The sequence below is a fragment of the Lissotriton vulgaris genome, chromosome 6 (assembly GCF_964263255.1).
Source record: "Lissotriton vulgaris chromosome 6, aLisVul1.2, whole genome shotgun sequence".
NCBI classification, from domain to species: Eukaryota; Metazoa; Chordata; class Amphibia; order Caudata; family Salamandridae; genus Lissotriton; species Lissotriton vulgaris.
Genome location: NC_141694.1, coordinates 6104072 through 6129643, shown reverse-complemented (window position 1 = coordinate 6129643; position 25572 = coordinate 6104072). Strand labels below are relative to the sequence as shown.

The following is a 25572-nucleotide window of genomic DNA, read 5'->3' as shown; positions in this document are numbered from 1 at the left end:
TAAAGGTGTTGTCCTTAAGAGAGAGAAATGCGTTTTCCTCAAAGAGAAAATGGAATTCCTTGGTCATGTAGTCTCATACAATGGGGTTGAACCACGTCCAGGTTTAGTAAAGGCCATTGTTGATGCCTCCCCTCCCCTGGATAAATCTGGTTTAAAATCCTTTATAGGTTTGAGTGAATTTTACTCTAGATTCATCAAAGACTACGCGTCTAAAATTCAACCTTTAACCAACATGCTCAAGAAAAATGTACCTTTTGTGTGGAATGAGAACTGTGATGAAATTTTTCGATGGATCAAGTCTCAACTAGTGAGTGACAGTGTTCTTAGAGCTTTTGACCCCAATAAGGAATGTGTGGTGACTGTTGATGCAAGCGGGTTTGGTCTAGGGGCTGTGCTAACCCAGAAGAATGGTCAGGTTGACCACACCATAGCATATGCGTCAAGAGTTTTGCGTGGTGCTGAAATGAATTTCTCGGTCATCGAGAAAGAGTTGTTGGCCTGCTGGTGGGCAGTCAGGAAGTTCAATTCTTTTCTCTGGGGCAGTCATTTCACCATACGCACGGATCATAGTCCTTTGGTCTCAATTTTGTCTGGTGAAAAGATTAAGGAGCACACCCCTAGGATTGCAAGATTGTCGACAAAGCTACTTCAGTATGATTTTGACATTGCCTATTTGCCAGGAGCAAAAAATGTAAGGGCAGACTACTTCTCACGTTTTCCCATCTCTGGTAACGACTCTGAGGTTGAGAGGGAAGACGATCAGGAGGATTGTTTTGTAGTGGCGCTAGACTTAGAGGGCATGTGTGCTGTGAATGAAACTGAATGGAGAGGAGAATTGGCAAAGGATGTTGTTCTTACTCGTGTCATTGAATATTTGAAGTCTGGTTGGCCGAGGGAGAAGTATGTCTCTGGACCGTTTCAGACGTATGTTAAGGTTGCCGATGAGCTCACTGTAGAGGATGGTATCCTTTTGCGATGTGGTAGGCTGATTCCTCCGGAGAGTTTGAGGGAACGGCTTATGGATGGTGCGCATGAAGGTCACTTAGGGAAAACTTTCACCAAACGCAGGTTGCGTGATGTATTTTGGTGGCCACAAATGGATGCGTGTGTGGATTCAATGATTGATGGTTGTGTTATATGCAACTATTCCGACAAAAGTCTTAAAGTGAGGACGCCCCCCTTGGAACCGATTCAACTTCCAGAAAGAGCATGGGAAAAAATTGGAGTTGACCTAGTCGGTCCTTTTAACCTCTTACCCCCCTCCTCACGATTCGCAATCGTGGCCATTGATTATTATTCTAAATGGCCTGAGGTCCGGTTCATCAATGAGCCTTCCTCGGCAAATGTCATTCTTTTCCTGAAAGATATTTTTCTCAGAGAGGGTTTTCCTTCATGTGTCATGACCGACAATGGGGTACAATTTGTTAGTTCTGATTTCGAGTGTTTTCTCAGACAATGTGGCGTCTCTCACAAGAAGAGTTCTTTGTACCATCCCCAGGCCAATGGTCTTGTCGAGAGAATGAACCGTGTGTTGAATAACCGTGTGCAGTGGGCCATTGCCAGTAAATGTGTGCTCGAGAATGCTGTTCGCTCCATGTTATGGTTCTACCGCACCACCGCACATTCTTCCACTGGTTTCTCCCCATTCGAACTTTTAAGAGGGAGGAAACCGTCGACTAAGATTTGTCCAGGTTGGATGTCCAAGTGGGTCAAGATGAATGTCATAGATTACATTGATGGTTTTGTAAGGGAAAATGTTATCCGAGCACAGACTAGGCAGAAAAGTCAATTTGATGAGAGGAAAAGGGTGTTGTCTCATAGTTTCTGTGCTGGTGATGTTGTTCGCATTAAGAATCCTGTTCATGTCACCAAAGGCAGGAGTAAATTCTCTGAACCGGTTGTTGTCAACAAGGTGTGTGGCAATGCTGTGCGAGTTAACAACCATTGGTGGAATGTCTGTAAGGTTGTCAAAGTTAAAAATGCCTCCTCTGAAACCACCAACTCTGGCAACAATTGTTGTAAAGATAATTTGTCGCCCACACTTCGCAGGAGTTTGAGAGTACCCAGGATTCCTGCCAGGTTCAGATAGTTCAATTTTTCTTTCTTGCCATGCTATGTTTAGCGTTTACCTTGTTTTGTGTTTTGTCTTGTTTTCTTTCTTTCGTTTCCCCTTTGCTTCTCAGTCTTCTCTGTATTTTTCTTCATTCTTTTCTTTTCTTCATTTTGTTTGCAGAAATGAGGATAATGTAGTATTCTGTGTTTGTGCCTCTTTGGCACTGGTAGGTGGAACCCTGAGTGTTGGGAGTTCTGAGGCTGGGAGTGGAATGCTGACAGTTTGTCAGTTGGATGCTCGCACTATGTTCCTGTCGCTGTGCTGCTCTTGAGCTGAATAAAGCTATTCTCAAGCTTCCTGTGTCTATGAACATTCATTAACACTACACATCTCCATTAAAACTCAACATTGGTTAACTCTTAATCTCCTTAAACCTAACGTCCTCAAAACCGAATTCCTGCTAACCTCGCCACCCATCCCCACCTCCTTGAACTGTACCCCACATTTCGTTGATTCAGCAAATTCCCTAGGAATAACACTAGACAGCATCCTCTCATGCTGAATCACACCAGCTCCACAACCAGAGGGGGCAATTTCCATCTCCACGTCTTAAGAAAACGAAAGCCTTTCCTGCCCAAAGCAGATCTCAAGATGGCGGTTCAGGTTCTCTTGATCTCCAAACTTGACTATGGGAATGCTACCCTCATTAGCCTACCGAAAAAAAAACTAGCACCACTGAGGGCTACCTTCAATGCAGCTGCATAGATCATCATAGGCGTAAAGAAAAATGATCAACCCTTCCCTCCACTCTCTGAACTGGCTACTCTATGAATCTAGGATCTGCCTAAAAATAGCATGCATTACGTACAAAAACATCCACCACAACACTCCTCGCTACCCAGCTCAGAAACTGGTCTATCTGGAAGGAATAGAGCCTCTCTAGTACATGTTCACTATTGCTGAAACCCCCTAAAAATTTCACAAAAAGTAAACCTTTAAGAGAACTTCCTCCGGAATTTCCCCAAGAATTTGTAACTCTATGCCCCCAGAGATCAGGACCATCCCTTCATTCTCTCTTTTCAAAAACTAAGTAAAAATGAGACCACTCAATATTCTACTTCCTATTTGAAGCGACTATCCATGCCAATTTTATTTCATTGCTGCTGTTTTCACTAAGTCTCTTTTTATCTTTTTGTTAGGTTGTACAGCTCTCTGACACCAAAATGTTGGTCTTGTTCACACTTTATAAAACTTCAGATTTTTAAAAAATGTAAAGTCCTATGCGAGGCACAAGAGTCTTGTCCGATTCAATTCAGTGGCCAATCATGTGTACTGTATCAGGAGTTATCAGCTATAACACTTTAGAAATACACAGATGTTCGCCCTGTTACTACGCATCTATGCGAAGCCGGAACATCATACTCCTGAGGCCATCCTTTCTGCATTATATTTAAGGCTCCCTAATTTCCGTTTTTACGGATTTTTATAGATAAATACAAACAGAAAACGGTGTGTTTTCTGTCTGCATTAATCTTTAAAAGTGGATAAATACTGAAATTTGTGCTGCTTTTAAGTGACTCTCCGTGCTATTTTTCGTGCATGATAGCCCAACAGCTGAGTAGATGGACAGCAAGGGAAATTAGTAAACAGGAGGACATTTCTTTAAATACCGCCATGCGTCAATACACATTTGTGGTATAATGCTAGTATTTACTAATGGATGTATCGTTATGTAATATCTGCTAGCTTAAATAGCTAAAAAACGACCGACATCAAAGTATGAGTGCGCGACTATCCGTTAAAAAAATAAGGAAATGTACAGTTTTACACCTTAATTTATACGCAAAACACAAAATAAATATGGATAAATACAAATAAAATGGTCAAAAAATAAATATGGATAAATACAGACGGAAATGTTAAAAAAATAAATACCATAAAACCGGAAGCCCTAATTATATTTCGCCATGACTGGAAGCTCTTACAGTTGCGATCTATCTCTGAGGCTCTCACTGTTCTTGGAATCATGGGCTCGACAGCCATAATAGACCTTCAAACGATAATTGTGGGAGGAGACCCCAATGACAACGGAATAAAGGATAGTTTCAATGTATGGGTCTGCAGTTCCTAAGGATATAAGTGGTAGTCAGGTCTTTGGACTCGCGTCCAAATGGAGGAAGTGCCCTCCTCCCCCCCCCCTGAAAGGTGTCCTGCTTCATCATTTGGGTGTGCTTCTCGTCTGGCTTGTGCTGCAATGCCCGACGGGCACCCACCAAGGGGCTCTTTTGCCGGAGTTCTTTTGATAAAGCGGTTTGGTGAGTGAGGGTATGTGAACTGGAGCGAGTAGTGTAGTAATTGTGAAATGCAGCTCGCTAACCTAAATAGAAACAGTGTAGCTCGTATCGGAGATAATGATCCTATAGAGCATATGTGCTATTTAGTTTTGGTCAACATGTTTCTTGCCTCATCAGCCCCTAAGTGGTCTATTGGCAATTCGTCAGGACCATAAAAGGATAGTATCCTAATAGTCTTACACTACTGCAGGGCTTGTGTATTCAATTTGGCAGATTAATCAAGTCGCCAGCTGTGCTATGTTGTCGTAAAAGGTTGAGTGTCACCTTGTATAGTTTCGAGACCCCGTTTTATGTAGGTCAAAATCTGATTTCTTTTTTCAGAGCGCGTCGCTCACTCACGATTAGAAGTTGCATGGTGAGTAGCCCTTCGCTCGGTCTCATGTAACGGAATAAAGGAGCGTCAACGGGATTGAAACCTGATATGGCTACCATAGCCAAGGAGAGACGATCTGTGCTTTCCACTATCCGGATCTCCTTTACCATCTGAAATGCCCTGATGATATGGACCTAAGCATGTTTTCATTTTGCCTACGAGTAGGAGAGCCTCATTGTGGCGGAGAGGGGAACATCATATATAGATGGTACAGGCTCTTTCTGCTTTCCCTGAAGGACTGACACTTTTTATGAGGCGTGGAAGTGTTTCTGTGCTCTTTTGCTTGACCCATGTTTCCTCTCTTATTCTCCCCTTTGATGGACGTTGATCACTTTTGTTACAGTTTGTGATAGGTTTGCTCAGTTCACATGTTTTTTTGCTTTGCTCCTCCACACATTTTCTTCCACGTGCATTCTGCTCTTTTGCTTTTGGGCAGTATACTGCACTGGGTGTTTTGAGAAGCTACTTCTTTTTCAAAAATGTTGGAGCATTACGGCGTTTTTTCTATTTGTCCTCCTAATTCCAGGACCTTAAGGTACTTTGTTTCAATGTCCGTGGTTTACATATCCCTGTTAAGCGTCCAGCAGTATTTTCCCTGTGAGACCATTCTAGTTGCAACATATGCCTCCTGAAAGAAACCCATCTGCTTTCCAAAGATGTCCCCAAAATGCACTCACAAAGGTAATGGATTCCCTGTCAGCTTTGGTCTTCTGGCTCCTGTAAGAAGAATGGAATAGCCATTCTCCTTTCTCGGAAGTTCGGGGGTGAGGTTTTGTCCACTGTCTGAGATTAAGGGACGCCTGTGCGCATTAAATTGGGCACCTTTTGTTTTACCGTGTTGAACATCTATGCCCCTAATGATCTTTAAGTAGCTTTTATTATTCTCTGTCGGCAGTCCTTGATACCCCTTACGCTGCCATTTTGGTTGAAGGGGACCTACGTTTAGTGATGAACTTGGATAGGGACCTCTCCGTACAATATTTCCATCAAACCAGAGTTTTTTCACCCTCGGGCCTTGGGTGGTTGGCCGACTGTGGGTTGCTTGATGTCTGGTGCCATCTTCATTCTTCATCCCTCCACGAGGGACTACACTTTTTTATCTGCTGCCCATAAAACGTATGCCTGTATTTATAAGTTCTTTTACCTTCTCTTACTTTGAAATTGTACACCACTGTGGGGGCCATTGCACCCCAATCGCTCTTGGATCATGCTCCCATTACCTTGACCTTCCAGCTTGATATCACCCAATCCCAGCAAACTCATTGACGTCTTGAGAGACTCCCTTTTGCAGTCCCCAGCTACTGCTCACTCTGTACAGAAGCCCCGATCGTCTATCTCCATGCTAATGACTCCCGGGAGGTCCCCCTGACGTCGGTCTGGGAAGCGCTCAATTTGTTGATGAGGGGAGAATTTATAGCCATCTTGGCTGCTGAAAACCGCACACATAAAGACAAACATCAAGTCTTGAAATGTGTGGTTGTAGAACTTGAGGCTTACCCATATGTGGATCGAGGGCCCCTAAAATCATTTTGCTTCGCTTGAAACGCAAAATTTATCTCGGTAGGAACAGGTGTGGGCGGATGCTAGCACACCGCCTTCAAAATAAAATCTTCTCTACCGTAGCGAAAGAGATCCGCCTTAACAGCTCTACGGTACAAAAGGGGGTGGTGATGGACGGAGCATCTGAATCAATCAAACACTCACACCCAGTCAAAAGATCTGGGTTTAATCCATCACCGTTCTATAGCCCACTCTGCCACCCCAGTTCAGACATGGCTATATGCAAATCAGTCTCACCCTGTGCCTCATGGGATCAGTCCAGCCCGAACTGCCAAGCCATGTCTTCCCTGGACCGGAAACAAGCTTCCGAGGACCGGTTTCTGGCATTCCAGCCATCTTCAGACCGCCTTGCTTGAATCCAGTGGCAAAGTGAGCAAGGGACTCACGTCTGAGCATACCCTGCCACACTTATGGCGGCCAAAAGCGGTACAAAAGGGGGTGGTGATGGATGGAGCATCTGAACCAATCAAACACTCACACCCAGTCAAAAGATGTGGGTTTAATCCATCACCGTTCTTTAGCCCACTCTGCCACCCCAGTTCAGACATGGCTATATGCAAATCAGTCTGACCCTGTGCCTCATGAGAACAGTCCAGCCCGAACTGCAAAGCCATGTCTTCCCTGGACTGGAAACAAGCTTCCGAGGACCGGTTTCTGGCATTCCAGCCATCTGTTGACTGGCTGTGAGTGTTTGATTGGTTCAGATGCTCCGTCCATCACCACCCCCTTTTGTACCGCTTTCTCGCCATAAGTTGGCAGGGTATGCTCAGACGTGAGTCCCTTGCTCACTTTGCCATTGGATTCAAGCAAGCCTGGCTGAAGACGGCTGGAATGCCACTAACCGGTCCTAGGAAGCTAGATTCCGGTCTAGGGAAGGCATGGCTTGGCAGTTAGGGCTGGACTGTTCCCATGAGGCACAGGGTCAGACTGATTTACATATGGCCATGTCTGAACTGGGGTGGCAGAGTGGGCTAAAGAACGGTGATGGATTAAACCCAGATCTGTTGACTGGCTGTGAGTGTTTGATTGGTTCAGATGCTCCGTCCATCACCATCTCCTTTTGTACCGCTTTCTCGCCATAAATTGGCAGGGTATGCTCAGACGTGAGTCCCTTGCTCACTTTGCCATTGGATTCAAGCAAGCCTGGCTGAAGACGGCTGGAATGCCAGAAACCGGCCATAGGAAGCTAGATTCCGGTCTAGGGAAGGCATGGCTTGGCAGTTGGGGCTGGACTGTTCCCATGAGACACAGGGTCAGACTGATTTGCATATGGCCATGTCTGAACTGGGGTGGCAGAGTGGGCTAAAGTACGGTGATGGATTAAACCCAAATCTGTTGACTGGCTGTGAGTGTTTGATTGGTTCAGATGCTCCGTCCATCACCACCCTCTTTTGTACCGCTTAACAGCTCTACGGCAGTTCATACTGATCCTGAGATTGCCTCAACCTTTCAGACCTTTTACGGCTCCCTCTACTCCTCTTGATAGCCCCACCGGGGATCCCGCTCAATACTTAGATACTGTAAGCTTAATGTCGCGGCCACCAGTGGAAGTGGCCTCGCTGGTCAGGCCATACGTTTGGATGGGGTGATCTCTGCTATCGCTAGACTCAAGATTTCAAAATCCTCTGGCTCAGACAGCTTTACTGCTTTATTTTATAAAACTTTCTGTCATGAACTTGCACCTGTACTGACTCTGCTTTATAGTTCATGTAGGAATTCTGTCTCCCTGACTATTTCTATGCTGGAAGCAGCTATCTCCGTGATCCCTAAACCTGACAAGGATCCTTCTCTTTGCAGCTCTTATGGACCAATCTCTTTTGAACATAGATGCCAAGCTTTACACTGGCATTTTAGCGCATCACTTGAACCCTCTCATGCCAGGTTTGGTCGGCCTGGACCAAGCAATTTTCATTCCTACACAGCAGTGCGGAAATAATTCCAAGCAGCTCCTGCTTCTCCTAGACAAAATCCATTGATCACCGAAGGAATCTCTTCTTCCCTCCATCAATGCTGAAAACGTGTTTGACTGCGTTCATTTGCTTTATCGCAACCCTTCGACAATTTGGTTTTGGTGACAAATGTATTCGATAGGTTAGCTGCATTTACAGTTCTCCTGCACCTGTGTCTGGGTCTGAGAACTGCCCTCGACTGGATCCGCTCTTTCCTTACCAGCTTAACACAAAGAGTCAGAATCCCGCTTTTCCTCTCCGAACCCACAAAGATTAACTACAGAGTACCCCAAGGATCTTCGCTCAGCCCCACACTCTTCACATCTACATGGCCCCCCTTGCCGCAATCGTCAGACAGCATGGCTTCAGCATAGTATCCTACTCGGATGACACCCAGCTTATCCTCTCTCCCACGAGGCAACCCAACGCCATAAGACTCAGCTTCCAACAAAGAATGAAGAACGTTACATCCTGGAAGAGCAGCAGCTATCTGAAGCTCAACTCGGATAAGAAAGAAGTCCTCATTCTTGGACCCACCTCGTCAGCATGGGGCAACACCTGGTGGCCCACTACTCTCGTCAGACCCCTACATACCAAACCCGGAACCTTGGCATCATACTCGTCTCCTCCCTCACCATGACCTGACAGATCAACGCCTTCTCCACATGCTTCAACAAACTCTGCATCCTTCCCCGGACCTTTAAGTTGATCCCCCCCCCCCCCGAATCCAGAAAGACTGTCATCCACTCACTCATAACTAGCAGACTGGACTACAGAAACGCCCTCTACGCCAGAATAAACAGATCCCTGCTCCGGAAACTCTAGACCATCTAAAACTGCTGCCAGGCTCATCCTTGGCAACCCACGACATGAACACATCACCCAGCCTCTACAAGACCTCCACTGGCTCCTCGTCAAGAAGAGAGTAACCTTCAGTATACTCACTCACGCCTGCAGATCCCTCCACAACGCCGGACCCCAATCAATAAGTCTCCTTCGACGCACCCAAGAGAAACCTCCGCTCAGCTGCCCTCGACTAAACCCCACACATCCGCAGAGCCAGAACCTGTGGACGAGCCTACTCCTACATCGCGACCAAAACATGGAATGAACTCCAGCTAAACATCAGATGTTCCCCCACTCTGCACACCTTCAGGAGGAGCCTCGATACCTGGCTCTTCGACTGACTCGGAGCTGCACCCCGTGCCTTGAGACCCTCACAGGTAAGTAGCGCATTTCACAAATCCCTGATTGATTGATTGAGTAAAGCTGGACTGTTCGTTGTTTTACATTTTTCTCATTTATCAGTATTTTTTTACTGACAAGCCAGAAGAGAAAGCTTAGGCTGGAATGGGACACCTGATACAGCGCAGTCAAGTCAAGAACTAGCTTTATTCAAACTAAATAGAATAGACCATAAAAGCACACCAAAAGAAGTACATAAAACACAGTAAACAATCCCACGCCATTACATACAATACATTTTAAAATCAATTCATTTAATTTCATTTAAGTATAGGGCAGTCAAAGGTCAGTGTGGATTTTCAGTTCATCCCTATGGTTGAGATGGTGCCGTCCACTATCTGAAGATGTTACATCCATGCCAGCGAAAGCATCAGCGGCTGAGGGTTGCTGTGCCCCAAAAGGGACATCGGTCCTCCGTTCCAGTGGCAGAATTTCAAGATTACCTAGCAGTGTTAAGAGACGATAATTACAGGCCAGTCCCATGCAAATGGGAGGTTGAAAGTCTTACAGAAACCCTAAATAAACCTCTCAAGTTTGGGGTGGAGCAGGGTGAGAACAGAATGGTTCGTTCTGAATGTCCTGTGCATTCACTGCAGTTGCCTCAGTGCCTGCCAGGTTAAATCTCAGTTGGCCATGCCATCAAGAACCTTAGCATCTGGGCACCCATGCCAATCAACAGAGGTGGCAACAAACCAACGACAGTGAGAGCAATTGTTGGGGACGGGCATCCAGGAGGAAAGTTCAGAACCCGTTGGAGTTTGTACCCTGAAAAAGGGCTGCAGAGAATGGGACAACGACAATGGATGCACGAAGGCAGGAGCAAATGGCGAGAAACACCTCCTCATTTAATATGGTGGCAAGTGTAGCGGCTGGGGTAGCCGGCAGTATACAGGGGTGATGGGGGCCTAATAATGGGGGAACAGCCACACTCAGTTCTCGGTCTGTGCCTTCAGCCACGAGCGCTGATATCATGTTTATTATATACTCCCCGGTCCGCGCCCAGCCCAGGAATTTGAAGTAGATACATTGTCCAGTACGAGCCGGGTGGCTCACTACAGCTTGTTAGCACCAACACACGTGACTCGTTTGCTGAGGATGGAAGTAGACACCTGGTGATGTCCCAGAGTGGGAAGAGTGGTGCTCTCCATAGCGGATGTGACAATCTCTAGGGGGTGCATAGTTCCTTCGATGGTCTTAAACTCAGGGCTGGAGATGAGGGAGGGGCAACGCACGGTGCTTTACAGTCTGGAAACATGAGCCTGGAGGTGTTTGTTTCAATGCTGACTGTGTTACACTTGGTGCTCAAGGTGAGTGTGTGGGGGGGGGGGGGTGTCTGGACATTTTGTGTCTGTGAGCAGTGGCCAAGAGGAGAATGAGGCACAGAAAGGACAGGATGTGTCCAGGGATTTAGGTGTCTCTGAACAACGATTACACTCACCCTGTGGGTGGGAGTGGGTGGCCACTGAGATGGTGCCCCTGAGATGGTGACCCCTGAGATGGTGCAGGTATCTACAGACATCAGCCACAATTTCCTGTAGCTGCGTCATCATATGTGACCTCTCCTCACCACTGAACTTCACTTCTCCAGCCATTCAGCTGTGACACGTTAGTCATCTTGAGAGCCGAGGTTAGTGTAGCAGGTACACATAATAAAATCAAGACTACAAGTCTCAGAATTCAAGGATAAATTCCTAGACTGGATGAACCATTCAGGCATCCACATAGAAAACATGAACAGTTCCGGCCTTCATGTAGTTGTAGTTTAGAGTTTTGTAGGGTGAACACACCACCACCCCCAAAATAGCAGCAGGGAGATTTGATCATTATTAGTTTATTTTCTCTTCTGTGTAGAATTCATTTTAGTTTTTTGTTTTTTGTTGCAGTTTATAAATTTGGCCCTATGGATATTAGAGCACTTTTCAAGAGAGCGAGAACCAAGGCAGCAGCTCTAACCACTAAGCCTCATCGTCTCCAGTTTTTCTCACTTCAAAAACTGTTTGATATTTAGCTATTCCTGCAGCAGGTACATGTGGGCAGCAAAGATCTGCAGCGGGGCACAAACTTCAGAGTACGAGAAGTTCCTAGTAGAGGATGTGGTGTTACGACCAGCGCTGACGACTTTAGAACTGGGCAACCAGGTTTGAGTCTCAGTATCAGCTCAACATCCTGTCATTCTGGTAAAATCAGTGAGTATCCCTGTGTCCCAGTCATTACCTTTTGAGTTTGTCTCCACCTCACGCTTGGAGAGGAAAACAGGAAGAGGTGGAGTAACCCCACCCATGCATGGTATATACATCTTCCTCACCCACATCGCTTCCTGTCTTTTCTCTCCTGCCCTGAGAGGGTGAGGACACAGGAGGTAGGGACCCCTGCCAGGCTTGGGTCTCCATTGTGGCTTCTGTGCGGTCTCTGTGTCAGGCACAGAGGGGTTTTTAGCCACTCCGTCGTAAAACGGTGGGTAGACTGTGGAATCTGACGCTTCCTCCTTTGGCTGCCTCCCTTCTTGGGGATGATGCTGCAAGCAGAGAGAGACGGGCCACGTGAGTCAGAACGTGTTCCTGGATGTATTTGCTACCTCCTTCTTCGACGGGGTTGGGGCGCAGGTGTAATTTTGTATACATCACTGCTCTTCCTTGCTGCTTGGGAGTCTTGGCATAAATTAGGTGTGCATGATTTTTACAATAAAATAACCTCAAATAACATGCTCAACCAACATGTCTACCCTGTAATCAAAGTTTTCCTTAGGTCCCCGTCTATTCTGTCTTAGCGCCGGGACACTCTGTTGAGTAGCTGCGTGCTCTACAAGCCCTTTTAACATAACATATTGTTCCTGCTTGAGACCTGTCTCCCTTACCCAGACACCGGTGAGTGCCCCCCATCTGTTGCTTCTGAACCACTGGCTCTAGCGCGTTTCTCTCTACACCAGTCTGCCTCTGTCGAACATGGCAGCCGCTTGAGAAATCTCAAGAAAAACAAACCCGCAATACAGGGTTTTCCTTCAATCGAGATGCACACTGCCCACCCCTTCTCTACCTACATCTCTGCTACCATGCCTTATTGAATCCTGCTACTTCTTGTTCGGGTTCCTGTAATGTTACCACAGTTCAGGCACCAGAACTCCAACAATACAAGCCCAACCTACCTCGGATATCTGCCCAATACCACCAGCTCATCTTATCGATGACTTTGCGATCCTAATCACAGTTCCATCTACCTCTCTTCCTAAGACTGTTAAATTAGGTCTTCTTCAAACCCTGAGAACACAGTTCACTTCGCAAGGCTGGGGTGACCACGGGACGACCATCTTTATCCTAGCAATGGTTGCCTAGGTCATACCTATTACTTCCCAACTGGCATCAGCCTACAACATGACGACGATGCCCATTGCCACCAGCTCCCTCCTATCGCCATTTTCCAGATCTGGCACCAATGCTTTTAAGATCAAATACTTCCCAAATCTCTCCAAACAGGCAATGAAAAACGTGAAACACAGGACTGAGATGGACTTCCCGGAACCCCTCTTCACAGACCAATAACATTGCCAACACAAATACATCTCCTGCATGGAATCCCTTATCGACAAATGTGCTCCCTCATAGTGAAAACTATCCAGACCAAAATCCAAAATCCTGCAGGCCATGGTTCTCTAAAGAGCTTTATGAAGAAAGAAAGCTTATCAGAAAATTCAAGAAAGAATGGAGATAAGCACAGTCTCACCTGAGTTTGACTAAGCTTTGTAAAGTGAGAAAACAATACAAAGCCGAAATCCTTAGAGGCAAATCCTCCCATATCGGAGCCTTCATGAATTCAGCAAAGAATAGACCGAAGCGCCTGCTCGAGGTCATTGCACAGACTACTAACCCCTCCACCACTTCGACTCCTAAGTCATCCGCAGCCCATTGCAACAACTTCATGGACTTCTTTGATTAAAAAGTCAGGGACATCCATATCTCACTGCCCAGCAACTAATCCCTTGAATGCATCGAGTCTCTATTCATGCAAGGCACTATAGTCACGGTCATCTTTCTCTCCAATCTCTGAACAGGACCTATAACGAACAATCTCAAAGTAAAACCCTCGAGCCACCATCAGGACGCCATTCCAGGTTTCATCAGCAAATCTCTTGGCACCGCCTTCGCCCCATATGGACCACAATGGTGAACTCCTCTCTCAAACAGGGCCTCCACCCAGACTAAAAATGGTTCAAATCACCCGGCTCTTGAAAAAACGGCCACTCGATCCAGAGAACCTGAACAACTACCACCCAGCCTTTACACTCCTATTCTTAGGCAAAGTCATCGAAAGTTAAGTATCTTCCCAACTAGCCTCAAACCTTCGAACAAACAATCTCCTAAACTCTCTTTAATCAGGTTTCCGCCAGGGTCACAGTACAGAAACTGCGATCCTCCAAATAGACAATGATGACATACGAGTCCACGACCCTGGCAACTCCTGCCTCCTGGATTTATCCGCTGCATTTGGCACTGTCAATCGTCTCGACCTCCTTCGTACTCTTGAACTTCGCATGGGATGTGGAGGCACTGTCCTCAACTAGTTCTCCTCATACCTACCCAACTGTTCCTAAATTGAGAAATTGGGCCACTCGCTCTTGAGACCTTTCAGTGTTCACCAAGGGGTCCCTCTAGTTCCGATCCTCTCCCAACCCTCTTTAACCTCTACCAGAACCTCTATGAGTGATTCTTAGAAACTCTGAGATTCTCTTCCGCTTCTACCATGACGACAGTCAAATAAACCTGGAAATCTGCACCTCCGGAAGACATTGACCTGCCTTCAAAATACTCTTCATGATTCAAACCTGGATGTCCAACCAGCATTTAAAACTCAACCCAATGAAAACAGAAATTTCTTTTGATCTCACTTCTGGAAGCAAAAACTCCAGTACGAGAATGGATGGCTAACTTTCCCGCCCCGGATGGCTGCCCCACCATTTTCCAGAGTGCCAGATCACTCTGCCTCACCCTTGATAATCGTCTCAATCTTCACCGCCACATCGCAGCCATGGTCGACGGTGCACAACACCAACTTAGAGCGCTTTGGGGTATCAGACAACTGATATCGGAACACGACCTAAAAAAAGTGGTGCAGTCTCTTGTTCACGCGAGACTAGACTATGGAATTGCCCTTCTCTCATGCATTTCCGAGGTTCACCTAGGCCCACTGAGAGCAACACTACATTCTGCAGCGCGCTTCAGCTTAGGTCTCAATAAATGTGACCACATCCCTGCCGTGGTAACCCTCCAATGGCTCCCATTGAAGCGCGGCCCCAATTCAAAATCGCTTTCATTACCCACCAAAAGCTGCACTCCACATCCTCCCATCTAAATGAGAAACTGAAATTGTCCAGAGCGAATAAGGGGTTCCAGAAATGACCAATCCCTGCTTGTGGAACCCCCCACATTCAGTCAAGAACGGTACATGAGCCAGAGTTTCTCTGGAGCGCCACTAGAATCTGAAACTCTCTGCTAACCCGCCCACTGCCTAAATACCTACGTAGGAACTTCAAAAAGGACTTTGAGCTCCTCCTATTTGACAAATATCTCGGTTAATTCTCTCTCAACCTGACTTAAGTAAATAATAAAATAAGTAAATCCATATTTGTAAAGCGCAAACTACTCACCCTTCAGGGTCTCAAGCCGCTGGGGGCCATTGTGGAAATTATGGGGCATATTTACCATAACTGGCGCATCCCTGCATATCAGCAGGGATGCGCCAGCTCTTGTGCGCTACAGCTCCGCCACCATGGATGCGGCGCATTTACAATGCGGCGCACCATGAGGCAAAAACGGCACAGATCCGTGATGCATCTGTGCCGTAAAAGTGGCGCATTGCTGGAGTTGCGTCGCAAGCGCGACGCAGCTCCAGCAATGCTCTGGGGGGCCCTATCTTGTTAATGCTGCGTCAATCCTTACGCCTGCTTCTGGCAGGCGCAGGGTTTTGACGTAGCATGGGCCTATAAGTGACTGAGTGAAATCTTGTAGATTTCACTCAGCCACTTTTAGGAGGCGTTCCTGCGCCGGAACATCCCTTCCCCCTGCTGCGCAGGAACGCCTACTTGTGGCGCAGGGCTTTACAACGTGACGCATCTCCTAGATGCGTCACGTTGTAAATACCCCGCACCATGGCGCAGGATTTGTACCGCCGCTGCATCACAAAAGTGACACAGCGGCGGCGTAAATGAGTCGCAGGGGGCTTGTAAACTGCCCCTAAGTGAGCTATTGCCCAGCGTCACATGGTGCTGAGCTGAACTGCCGCCGGAGCTGGGGTTCGAACCGTGAACCCTGTGCTCTGGAGTTAGCTGCCCTGGCCGCTGCGCCACACCTCTCCAGTCTCTCCACTGCGATCTGACCAGCCCTCGTTATATGACCCCACCCTCCAAGTGGATGCTTTAACCGTGCGTTTTCCCTGCGCATTCACCATACCTGTTTCTTGGGATAACTCTTGGACACACCCACTGATGTAAACGTCCGAGTTTAATACTATTGTTGTAAACCTTGTATGCTGCTTGTTGTAAAGTGCTCTGATGCCTTCGTTCCATGTCCGCGCCAAATTAAAATGCAAAAATAAATAAATTAATAAATTGGGCCTAAGAGACAAACGTCCCTGTGTAATGTTTCTGGTGCTCAAGTAAAGGTCTCCAACACCTTCTACGTAGCTGCCAAGATTTTAGGTTGGTTTTGTGAGCCACTTGCATGTTTTCAGTGCACTTACGAGTGACAGTCTAATGCCAAAGCGGTGACATTTCGAGTGACACTTTATCACAAACTAGCAGCCCATCCCGACGTTGTCCGGGGGCAATCAGGCTTGCTCCCTAACACTGTGGAGACGCAAACGACCTTTGTCTGTGCACTGCAAAACCAAACCCCGTTCATAACCTGCCATGGCGACTCAACCCCCAGTACACAAAGCCAGTATGTACCCATTCTACACGGGGCTGCAGTCCGCCAAAGTTTACCCGTCAGCCCGCTCCAGTCCGCCTTAGTTCTCCGCTCCTCCCCGCACTCCGCCAAAGTTTACCGGTCAGTCCGCCTTAGTTCACCGCTCCTTCCCGCGCTTGACGTACCTCAGCCCGCTCCAGTCTGGCAAAGTTCTCCGCTCCTCCCCGCGCTGATCTCCGCCGCTCCTCCTCGCGCTCCTGTACGCTGCTCCTCCCCGCGCTCCTGATGTCAGCACGCAGGTCGCGGCCGGCGCTACTTTCAAGGGACTACTTTTTTTTTATCTTTAATTTTTTAAACAACGTATATATTTCATTTTAATATAGCCTATGTCCATCTGCACACCCTGACAATTACAATGATGTTCGGGTGTTTGAATTGGCGCTGTGGTTCCCGAGTTTACCCGCCTCAAAGGTTCACAGTTCTTACTTTATAATAGTAGTATAGATATAGATAAAACCACTAATGAGGCTCACGTAAAAAGAAAACATTGAGAAAATACCTTGTTTTAGCAATGAGAAGCTCTAGAAAGACCTTGTAACCGCTGCAAAGCCCCAGAGGTGTGAGGTCAGTGACTACATTAAAAGCAGCCCAGCTACTTCTAATGTGTGCTGTAACTCTGTTAATGCTCTGGCCTGACACATCTGTGTGCACTGCAGTCCAACCACAGATCTGGGTGATGACAAACTAGCTTAGAAGGTTAAAGGGCCTGCTGCAAAGCACAACTTAAAATATGCATCTCACAGATTTGTATATTAGGTGGCCTGCTCAGTGGGTTACTGCTTCGTAAGGACAAGCTTGCATCCTATATTATAGTTCTTGTAATTGCAGTTATGAAGGGCGTACGGAGGCGCACGCGGACTGCAAGTCATAGGTGTAAAATGTCGCAGCTGCTTAAATGAGGTATATACTGTGTCTTGTCGCTAGATCGGAACACCCTGCCTGGTTGCTCTCCTCAGTCTGCTGCCAAGGCACCTTGGTAAAGCCAGCTGTTGTCTGTTGATTGACTCAATGCTGCTGGTGACTCAGCGCTGAGCCTCTATGTGGACTTTACTGCTTTTGCAGTTGACTCCAGTGGACAACGGGCTGTCTGTCTGTCTGTCTGAATGTCTGTACACCTCATTGCTGGTACCCACAGTCACAGGCTGGTCAGTGAGATGCCCATTTGAAAGCAGTGCAGGGCTCGCATGGACCGGACAGAAGTGACTTGTGTGCCCCCACCTCCGCCGCCCAGACAGATGTGGAGGCCAGCGGTTCTTGCCAAAGTTCACCCGGCGGCAACGAGTCAGTCTGGGGGCCAGAGATGAGGCTTGGGGGTGGCAGGACTTGGCAAACATCCTACCTGTGTCGTGGAGCGCGACCGCCTCTCCATTTGAAAGACCGCTATAAATGTGTGACTACTGCGGTGATGCGAACATCACACTTAAATGTGTGAGTCTAACCACTAATACGTGGCACTTGGCAAGGGGGCTTCATGCTATAGAAAACTGCAAAAAAACAAGCATTGGCAAACCCAATAGGTCTCACCAATGGGTGTGTAGTCGTCTTTGACATTCAGGTGGGGGTGGTGAACGAGACGGCGGACTAATTAATGATGTGTTCATGCGCTTAATGGAACATTCCCAAAACAATATATTTTAATTCCAGGGCTGGAATGTAATAATCATTTACAGAAGTGATGCATACAGCCTATAGCCTGCTAACAGTACGCACAGACATGCATTTTAGGCAACCGCACATGTGACCAGTTGGTACACTTTCAAAACATGTTGTACAACAAAATTCCTCTAAAATTGCCATAGTTTCCTACCTTTTCACAATAGTGTAAGAGTTAACTACCAGTTTTCAGACCAGCTAGTTAATTTTTTTGGGATTCTAATGTTCTTCACTAGGCTTGTGTATGAAGAAAGACAATAAACAAGTTAATGTCACCCGTTTTCAAGGTTTCCTCTGTCTGCGTGAATAGAACAATCATGGACTGCCTAGAAAGGAAGGTCAATAGGATTTTCCCAATGTACAGCTGCGGGTTCACAGCGAGGAATGTGCTGCACAAATGACTGGAACAGCGTAATGTGCACCATTTTGCGGGTGGAGGTTGGGGTGGCGTTGCCTGTGTTTTTCAAAATCTCATACACATGTTCAGCCTGAAAGCCTGTTCGCAAGGGGCGGCGGGTCACCCCGGGCTGCCACACAGCTGCGTTCTGTCCCCCTCATTCTGATCTGGATCTAGAAAGCCCCAGGGGCAAAGGGCGAGCACCTTGAATCCCGTGGCCAGCACAATATTCCTCCGTCCTGACCCGAGGGTGCGGCTGTGGGCAGGGCACGGCGTCCCCCCACTCTTTTCACAGGGTGGACGCATTCCCCCCAGAAATATGCTGAACGTGTCCTGGTGTAAATTTCAGACACCAGGACACGTTCAGCGCGTGACGTCACAAGGTCATTTGCATACAACCAGTCCCCCCACTTCTTTTTATAGGACTTGTGCCCTGGCTGTGGGGTATTTCTGGAAAGAGCACATGAAGAGTCGGCTGCAGACCCTGAAATGCTTGCTTCTATGTGGCTTTGAACTGTGGCCAGGCTGGACCGCTGACCAGAGGTTAAAAAGGCCCATGCAGTGAAAGAGGAAGAGCCCCTAAACAGATGTATGTGGCAGTGGCGGTGGCTTCAGAACGAGGTTGGTGGGCCGGAGGGATTACAAAAAAAAATAATAAAAAAAGTAACTTGACTTTTCCTTCGCCGCCTTGCTGCCGCACGTCCCTGCCCCGTCCTCTTCCTCACAATCTACCGGAAGAACCCAGGCTACCGGGCTCTCCCATGCAATCACAATGCTGTGGGAGCAGTGTTGTGATTGATCTGAGCATCCTGTTTTGATGCTCAGGATGTGCCTGGGGAGGCTGGGCGTGTTCTCCACGGGGCTGTGCAACAAAGCTCAATTGAGAACATACCAAGTGCGCATGACAGTTTGGCCGGCCCTGGAGGCCAGACCAAGCTGTCATGCGCACTTAGAGAAGTGCAAACCTCTCCTCTCTCTGTTTGACATCACAGAGCCCTGCCCCGCCCCCCACCTGGCTCCAAGCTCCGCAAACAAAAATAAAATTATAATAAGGTTATAGAAACAGTGGGGCGACGCTCCTCCGCCTTAGCAGAGAAGCCACCACTGATATGTGGTCTAAAGTGGAACAAATGCAGCCTGAGGCACCGAAGAAGTGGCAAAAAAAAATATGTTGAAGCGTATATGTGTTTATTGTATGAGACTGTGTGTGTGCCCATATTGGGGGAGGGGGAGTGAGTGTGTGTGCCTCAAAAAGAAACCTGTTAAATACATCCATAAGTGATTAAAGTTTGTCCTGACAGAGTGGATGAATAAAAGCACCAGTCCCTCAAAACTCCCCATACCTTGTCACCGAATGATGGCGGCTTCACAAACAGCAACTGTGAATCTCAGGGAAACATTGTGTGGTGTGAAGAAGCACTGGTGGGGGAGGGAGGTGGACTAACAGTCCACAACAGAGAGGGGCATATTATCAAGCACAGGCGATAAAATTATCGCCGCTTTATCGTTTGATAAAATAACCTTGAGAATTCCCATAGAAGCCCAGGTTCTGGTGTTAAAATAGGATGGACTTAATATGGAGTTGAACAAACAGAAACCAGTAAGTAATTCTGTATGTAATCATGATGTATTCTGCTCAGTTGCCGAGAAAGTATTACATTTATAGTCACTGTTCAACCCATTTGTAGTAGTTTCCCTTTAAACTTGTTTCATATGCTTTGTATTGCTATGATGGGGGGGGAAATGAAAAATATTTATTGAACTGGAGAAATTACGAATATGTTCATGGAATATTTGTGGGATAAATAATAAAAAAAAGGGGAGTTGCTGCACAAATCATACAGTCTATGAAACTTGATATTTTATGTATTCAAGAATCACATATTATGTGGAATGATAGACGGCTGTATGAAGATTTAGGTATGAATTTAATAGTATGTACATCCCAAGGGACAACGACAAAAGGAGTGGCAATTTTATTTAGAAAAGGTTTGGGGAATCTCATTCGGAGTAAGGCAGATCAATATGGTAGATTGGCAATTGCTGAAGCTAAAATTAATAGTAAAGTTTGGACTTTTTGTGCCATATATGCCCCAAATTCAGATGATCCAACTATATTGAATTCTTTAAATATAGAATTAGCTAATTGGGCTCCATCTCGAATATTATGTCCCTAATCTGAATATACGTGATACCATTTATTATCAAGGGGCAAAAAAATCATTTAAAGCTCTTCGTTCTTTGATAATGGATCATGGTCTATTTGACGTAGCTCATGAAAAAAATGTATCATCATCTCGGTTTACATTCTTTTCTTTTCCCTATAAAAAGTTTGTACGCCTTGACTACTTCTTCATTAAGAAGGTACTACTTTGCGACACTAGATTTGACCTATACCCACGTATAATCTCGGATCATAATCCAATAGTGATTGAAATTAAAACTAACATATCAATTTCTCATGTAAGGCCCTGGACATTCGATCGGAAATTATTAGCCGACTCTGAGTATTTAGATATGATGGCAAAATGGATAAAATAATTTTTTGATAATAATAGAGGAACGGCCTCTGTTCAGAATGTATGGGACGCTTTTAAAGCAGGGATTAGAGGAGAGTCACTATCGTATGTTATTAAGAAACAAAAAATCATTCGTGAAAAGGTAGATCAAGGGTACAAAAATGTTTTACTCTGGGAAAAGAAACTATTAACAGCAATTGCCCAAAATGCAACCAACATCGGATATCGAAACAAATCTAGCGATTTATAAAGCCGGCTTATACAAATCTTTTGCGTCAAAATTGGCGGAAAAGATAGCAACCTTTAGATCTCAATTATATGAGATGGCTGAAAATGCAGGGAAAATTCTTGCAAAGAGAACTAGGCAAAAAGAAGTGTTCAATACCATAGACTCAATACAGGACGAAACAGGCAGACACATAATAACCCCGAATCAATTCTTGAAGTTTTTCGCCAATTCTACCTTAAACTATATCAATATAAAGATGACTCTTATTCTTTAGAACAATGTATGAACTTTGCCAGGGTAAATGCTTTACCATCTCTGTCTAATGACCAAAAAATAGCCCTAGAAACAGAAATTACTTGGGAAGAAATTGAAAATGCATTAACATCGCTAGCAATAGGTAAAGCAACGGGACCTGATGGTATCCCATTGGAATTTTATAAAATTTTCAGGATTCATCATAAAACAAGACATACTTATCACCTTTCAATGAGGCACAGAGAGGTTTTCCACCGGAGTCTTGGGCCCAATCGGTAATAATGACATTTCTTAAAAAGGATAAGGATCCATTAAACCCGGCATCATACAGACCAATATCATTGATAAACACTGATAGTAAGGTATATTAAAAAATACTAGCTACACGACTGTCAAAAATAATATCAACAATTGTGTCCCGAATCCGATGGCAACATGGGTTTATCCCAAACAGAGATACAGCAGACCATATTCGGAGAGTTATTGCCATGATGGACTGGGCAGAGGGTACCAAAACATCAATTGGGATCACCCTATTGGATGCCGAAAAAGCATTCGATAGAGTGGCATGGCCCTATCTTTGGGACTTACTGATTATAAAGGGCTTTGGTCCAGGGATAGTAACTGCCTTTAGGGCTCTGTATAAAAACCCGATTTCAGCTGTAAAAATAGGGGCCACTAAATCTGCCTTATTCCCTATCCAATGAGGAACACGACAGGGATGCCCTTCTTCCCCTCTCCTATTTACTATCTACATTGACATATTTCTTAATCAATTAAATCAAGATGAGTATATAATCCTGGTGGAGCTGGGCGGAGTCACCTATAGAGCTCTTGCTTATGCAGACAATCTAGTATTAGTCACTAAGGATACTGAAAGCGCTTTCTCTAGGATTGAAGAATTAGCAGCAACTTTTGGTTCCTTCTCAGGATATAAATTAAACTTATCCAAAACACAAATACTTTTTGTTGGTCAAAACCCTCCGCCTCTCAATAATGTAGTCTCCGAAGCAATCTATTTGGGGATAAAACTAACAACACCAATTTCGAAGATTCCTAATCTTAACTATGCTCCGATCCTGAGGAAAGCCAATTCAACCTGGGAAAGAATAGATCATTTACATTTATCGCTATATGGCAGGAACAATGTGTTAAAAATGTTGATCCTCCCAAAATTTATATACTTATTCAGAACAGTTCCATTGGAATTCCCGCTTGATTTTTTTAAGCAACTGGAAAAAATGTCAGGAAGATTCTTATGGGGATATAAAGGCACTAGGAGAGCTTATAAAAAAAAATTCCTACCAAAGGATAGAGGAGGATGGGCTGTTCCATATTTCTTATTCTATTATTTGGCAACCGTGTTACAATTCATATACCCTTTGATTGTGGGCAACAAAACTCCCATATCACAAGCACACTCCCCATCGATGCACGAACTAGTACTAGGTACTGAAGCTAACAATCATTTCTTAAGAATAATAGAACCAAGCTACTACAAAAAAAACAAATTTAAGATTATATCTGCTGCATATAAAACATGGAAAATTATAAAAAAAATGGGTTGGTATCCCAAAGATTATAAGATATACTCCCTTAAACTCACCACACTGTTTACCTCTATATTTAGAGATCCGGTGATGAAAAGGTGGAATCATAATGGTATCTGCTGCCTGAGTGATCTATACGTGGCTAACTCTACCACTATATCTACTTTTTCTGAACTTCAACACAAATTTAAACTCCCCTCCCATGATTACTTTAAATATTTACAGATCTTTAGCTTTCTAGATTCGCTTTCTCAAAATGAACGACAAGGTCTTAAAACGATTTTGGTGATAGACAGTCTTTATATCAAAAGAAAAATAGGGTATTTCTATAATTTATTTATGACTTTTCTTTCAGATGATCTCCTTATGATTCAACACAAATCGGAGGAGAAATTGGGAGTAATCGACCTTTTGATAAAAGAATCAATCAAGACAGCTAATCTCATTTTAATTTCTGGGCGATCACGAACTCAACATTACATGGCTATTTGTGATCTTTATTACACACCAGCTAAAGTTATGAAATGGGGGGCAACGGTTGGTATAACCTGCAATCGCTGTACTCTGATTGGAGCAGATGCATTACACATTGTAGGAAGGGGGAGTCTCTAGTTGGCGCAGTGCAGCACTGGCGACAAGCGGGGACTCTCTCTTCCTCGATAGGGCTGAGGGTTACCTTCAAGACAACCTCTGCTTACCCTCTAGGTAGTGTGGCTTAAGCAGTCTTAGGCTAATCTCTGGGGCACATGGGGTTAAACATTTGCAATATTATACCATCACAACCAACCCACCACACAATGACACCAAACTGTATTTGTAAAAATATATATCTTTATATAATTTCAAGCAGGCTTGTAAATACAGTCTTGGTTCAGGTTAAAGCGCTTCCAGTGTACTTTAGATTAGGTTGCCACAGTTCTTTCTTAGCAATATGCAAGCTTTTGGGCCTTCTGCCCAGGTTCAATAAGGTTCAGTGTTTTGTAGCGCCTCAATGCGCTTTCTGCTGTCTCCGCTCGCTTCAGAGAGGAGATCGGGCCCGGCCGGCCAAAGCTCACGCTTCCCGCGTGGGCCCCGAGGACCAGGAGCAGTGCGAGCCTCGGTTTCAGAGGCGGCTCGCAATATGAAGCGGACGGCGCGGTGTGAGCTCGGGTGAGGACGCTCGCACCGTGAGGACACAAGCACAGGTCCTTCGACTTCTGAAGCGGACGGCTTCAAGGGGAGCTGTTCCACGTCGCGTTGCTTCCCGGGCGGGCGGCGGTGCTCGATGGGATCATGGGCTCTTCCGAAAAGGTTCACTTCTTTCTCCGAAGAGGAGAGGCTGCAGCAGGCGGGGCTGAGGGGGGCGCACTTCACGAAGCGCGGTGCACAGATCAGGCGCGGCCGGCAGCGAGTCACTTCCAAGCTGCGGGGGCCAGGGGGTCTCAGCGCCCGAGTTGCGAGGGCACAATCTTGGCAGTGCCGGTCTTTACGGGGCAACCTGTACCTCGGGGGCACACAGGCGGCGATGCTCGGACCGGACGGGTCCTCCCTTTCCTTTGTTAGGGCGGCTCAGTGCGGACAGTCACGGCGCTCGGACCAGCGTGGGGCCGGTCTTTACTTTGCAGCTGGCACACGATCAGGCCACAGTCACGGTGGTCGGGGGAGGGACACAGCTGCACGAATTGTCAGAGAGCGTGGCGGCGGGCACAGCACTCTCAAGTCTCCTTCACTCGGCGCTGTAGAGACACACAGCACACGCCAGCAGCAGCTTCCTTCAGAGGGGTAGCACCCACTGTTCCTGGGGCGCTGGTCAGGGGGCAAGTTCACAAGCAAGCCCTTGGAGATCTTTCAGCAGAGTTTAGCACAAAGTTCAATAAAAGCAAAAGTCTCTTGTAGTCTCTTCTTTTGCTCTCCTTCTGCAGCAAGGCACCAGACACAGGCCAGAGACAGCACTCCTCCTTGTCCTTTCAGGTCCTTCTCTTCGGGCAGAGTTTCTTCTGTAGTGCAAACAGGATCTAATTTACAAGGAGCAGGGCTCCTACTTTTATACCCAGTTTCTTTTGTTCTTACAGGCCAGGGGGGCTTTTGCATAACTGTTCTCAGTCCCTGAGCACTTGTGGTGGGTACTTCTGCTTCTGCATTCAGTGTGAGGGCAGGCACATCAGCCGCTCCCCAGGGGGGCGGAGCCGGCATTGTGAAGACAGGGGCAGCTTGAGCACTTTGTTGACAAGCTTCGGTCCTTCCTGGGCCAGGTGCAGGCTGAGTCATCAGTCGCTCCCCAGGGGGGCGGAGCCAGCATTGTGGAGGCAGAGCACATCCTGATGCATCACTCAGGGGAAACTCCCACCACCCACTAAGGTGTCATCTTGCTATTCACAACCTGTCAACTCCCAGCCCTGTCACTCACACACCCAGACAGTCAGATACACACAAGAGCAGAGGCGGGCTGAAATGGTTAGACAAGCAAATGCTAACTTTCTAAAAGTAGCATTTGCAAACC

The 25572-nt window shown here is 46.2% G+C and overlaps 1 protein-coding gene across 1 annotated transcript in view; it reads left to right on the top strand.

Moving 5' to 3' along the window:
• LOC147706672 (uncharacterized) overlaps nucleotides 1-25572 on the top strand; it is a 447784-nt gene that overhangs the window by 228406 nt on the left and 193806 nt on the right. The window contains exon 8 of the mRNA XM_086925259.1: nucleotides 168-1958. Within this exon, the coding sequence (XP_086781385.1) occupies nucleotides 168-1958 (1791 nt within the window). The remainder of the gene's footprint in view (nucleotides 1-167; nucleotides 1959-25572) is intronic.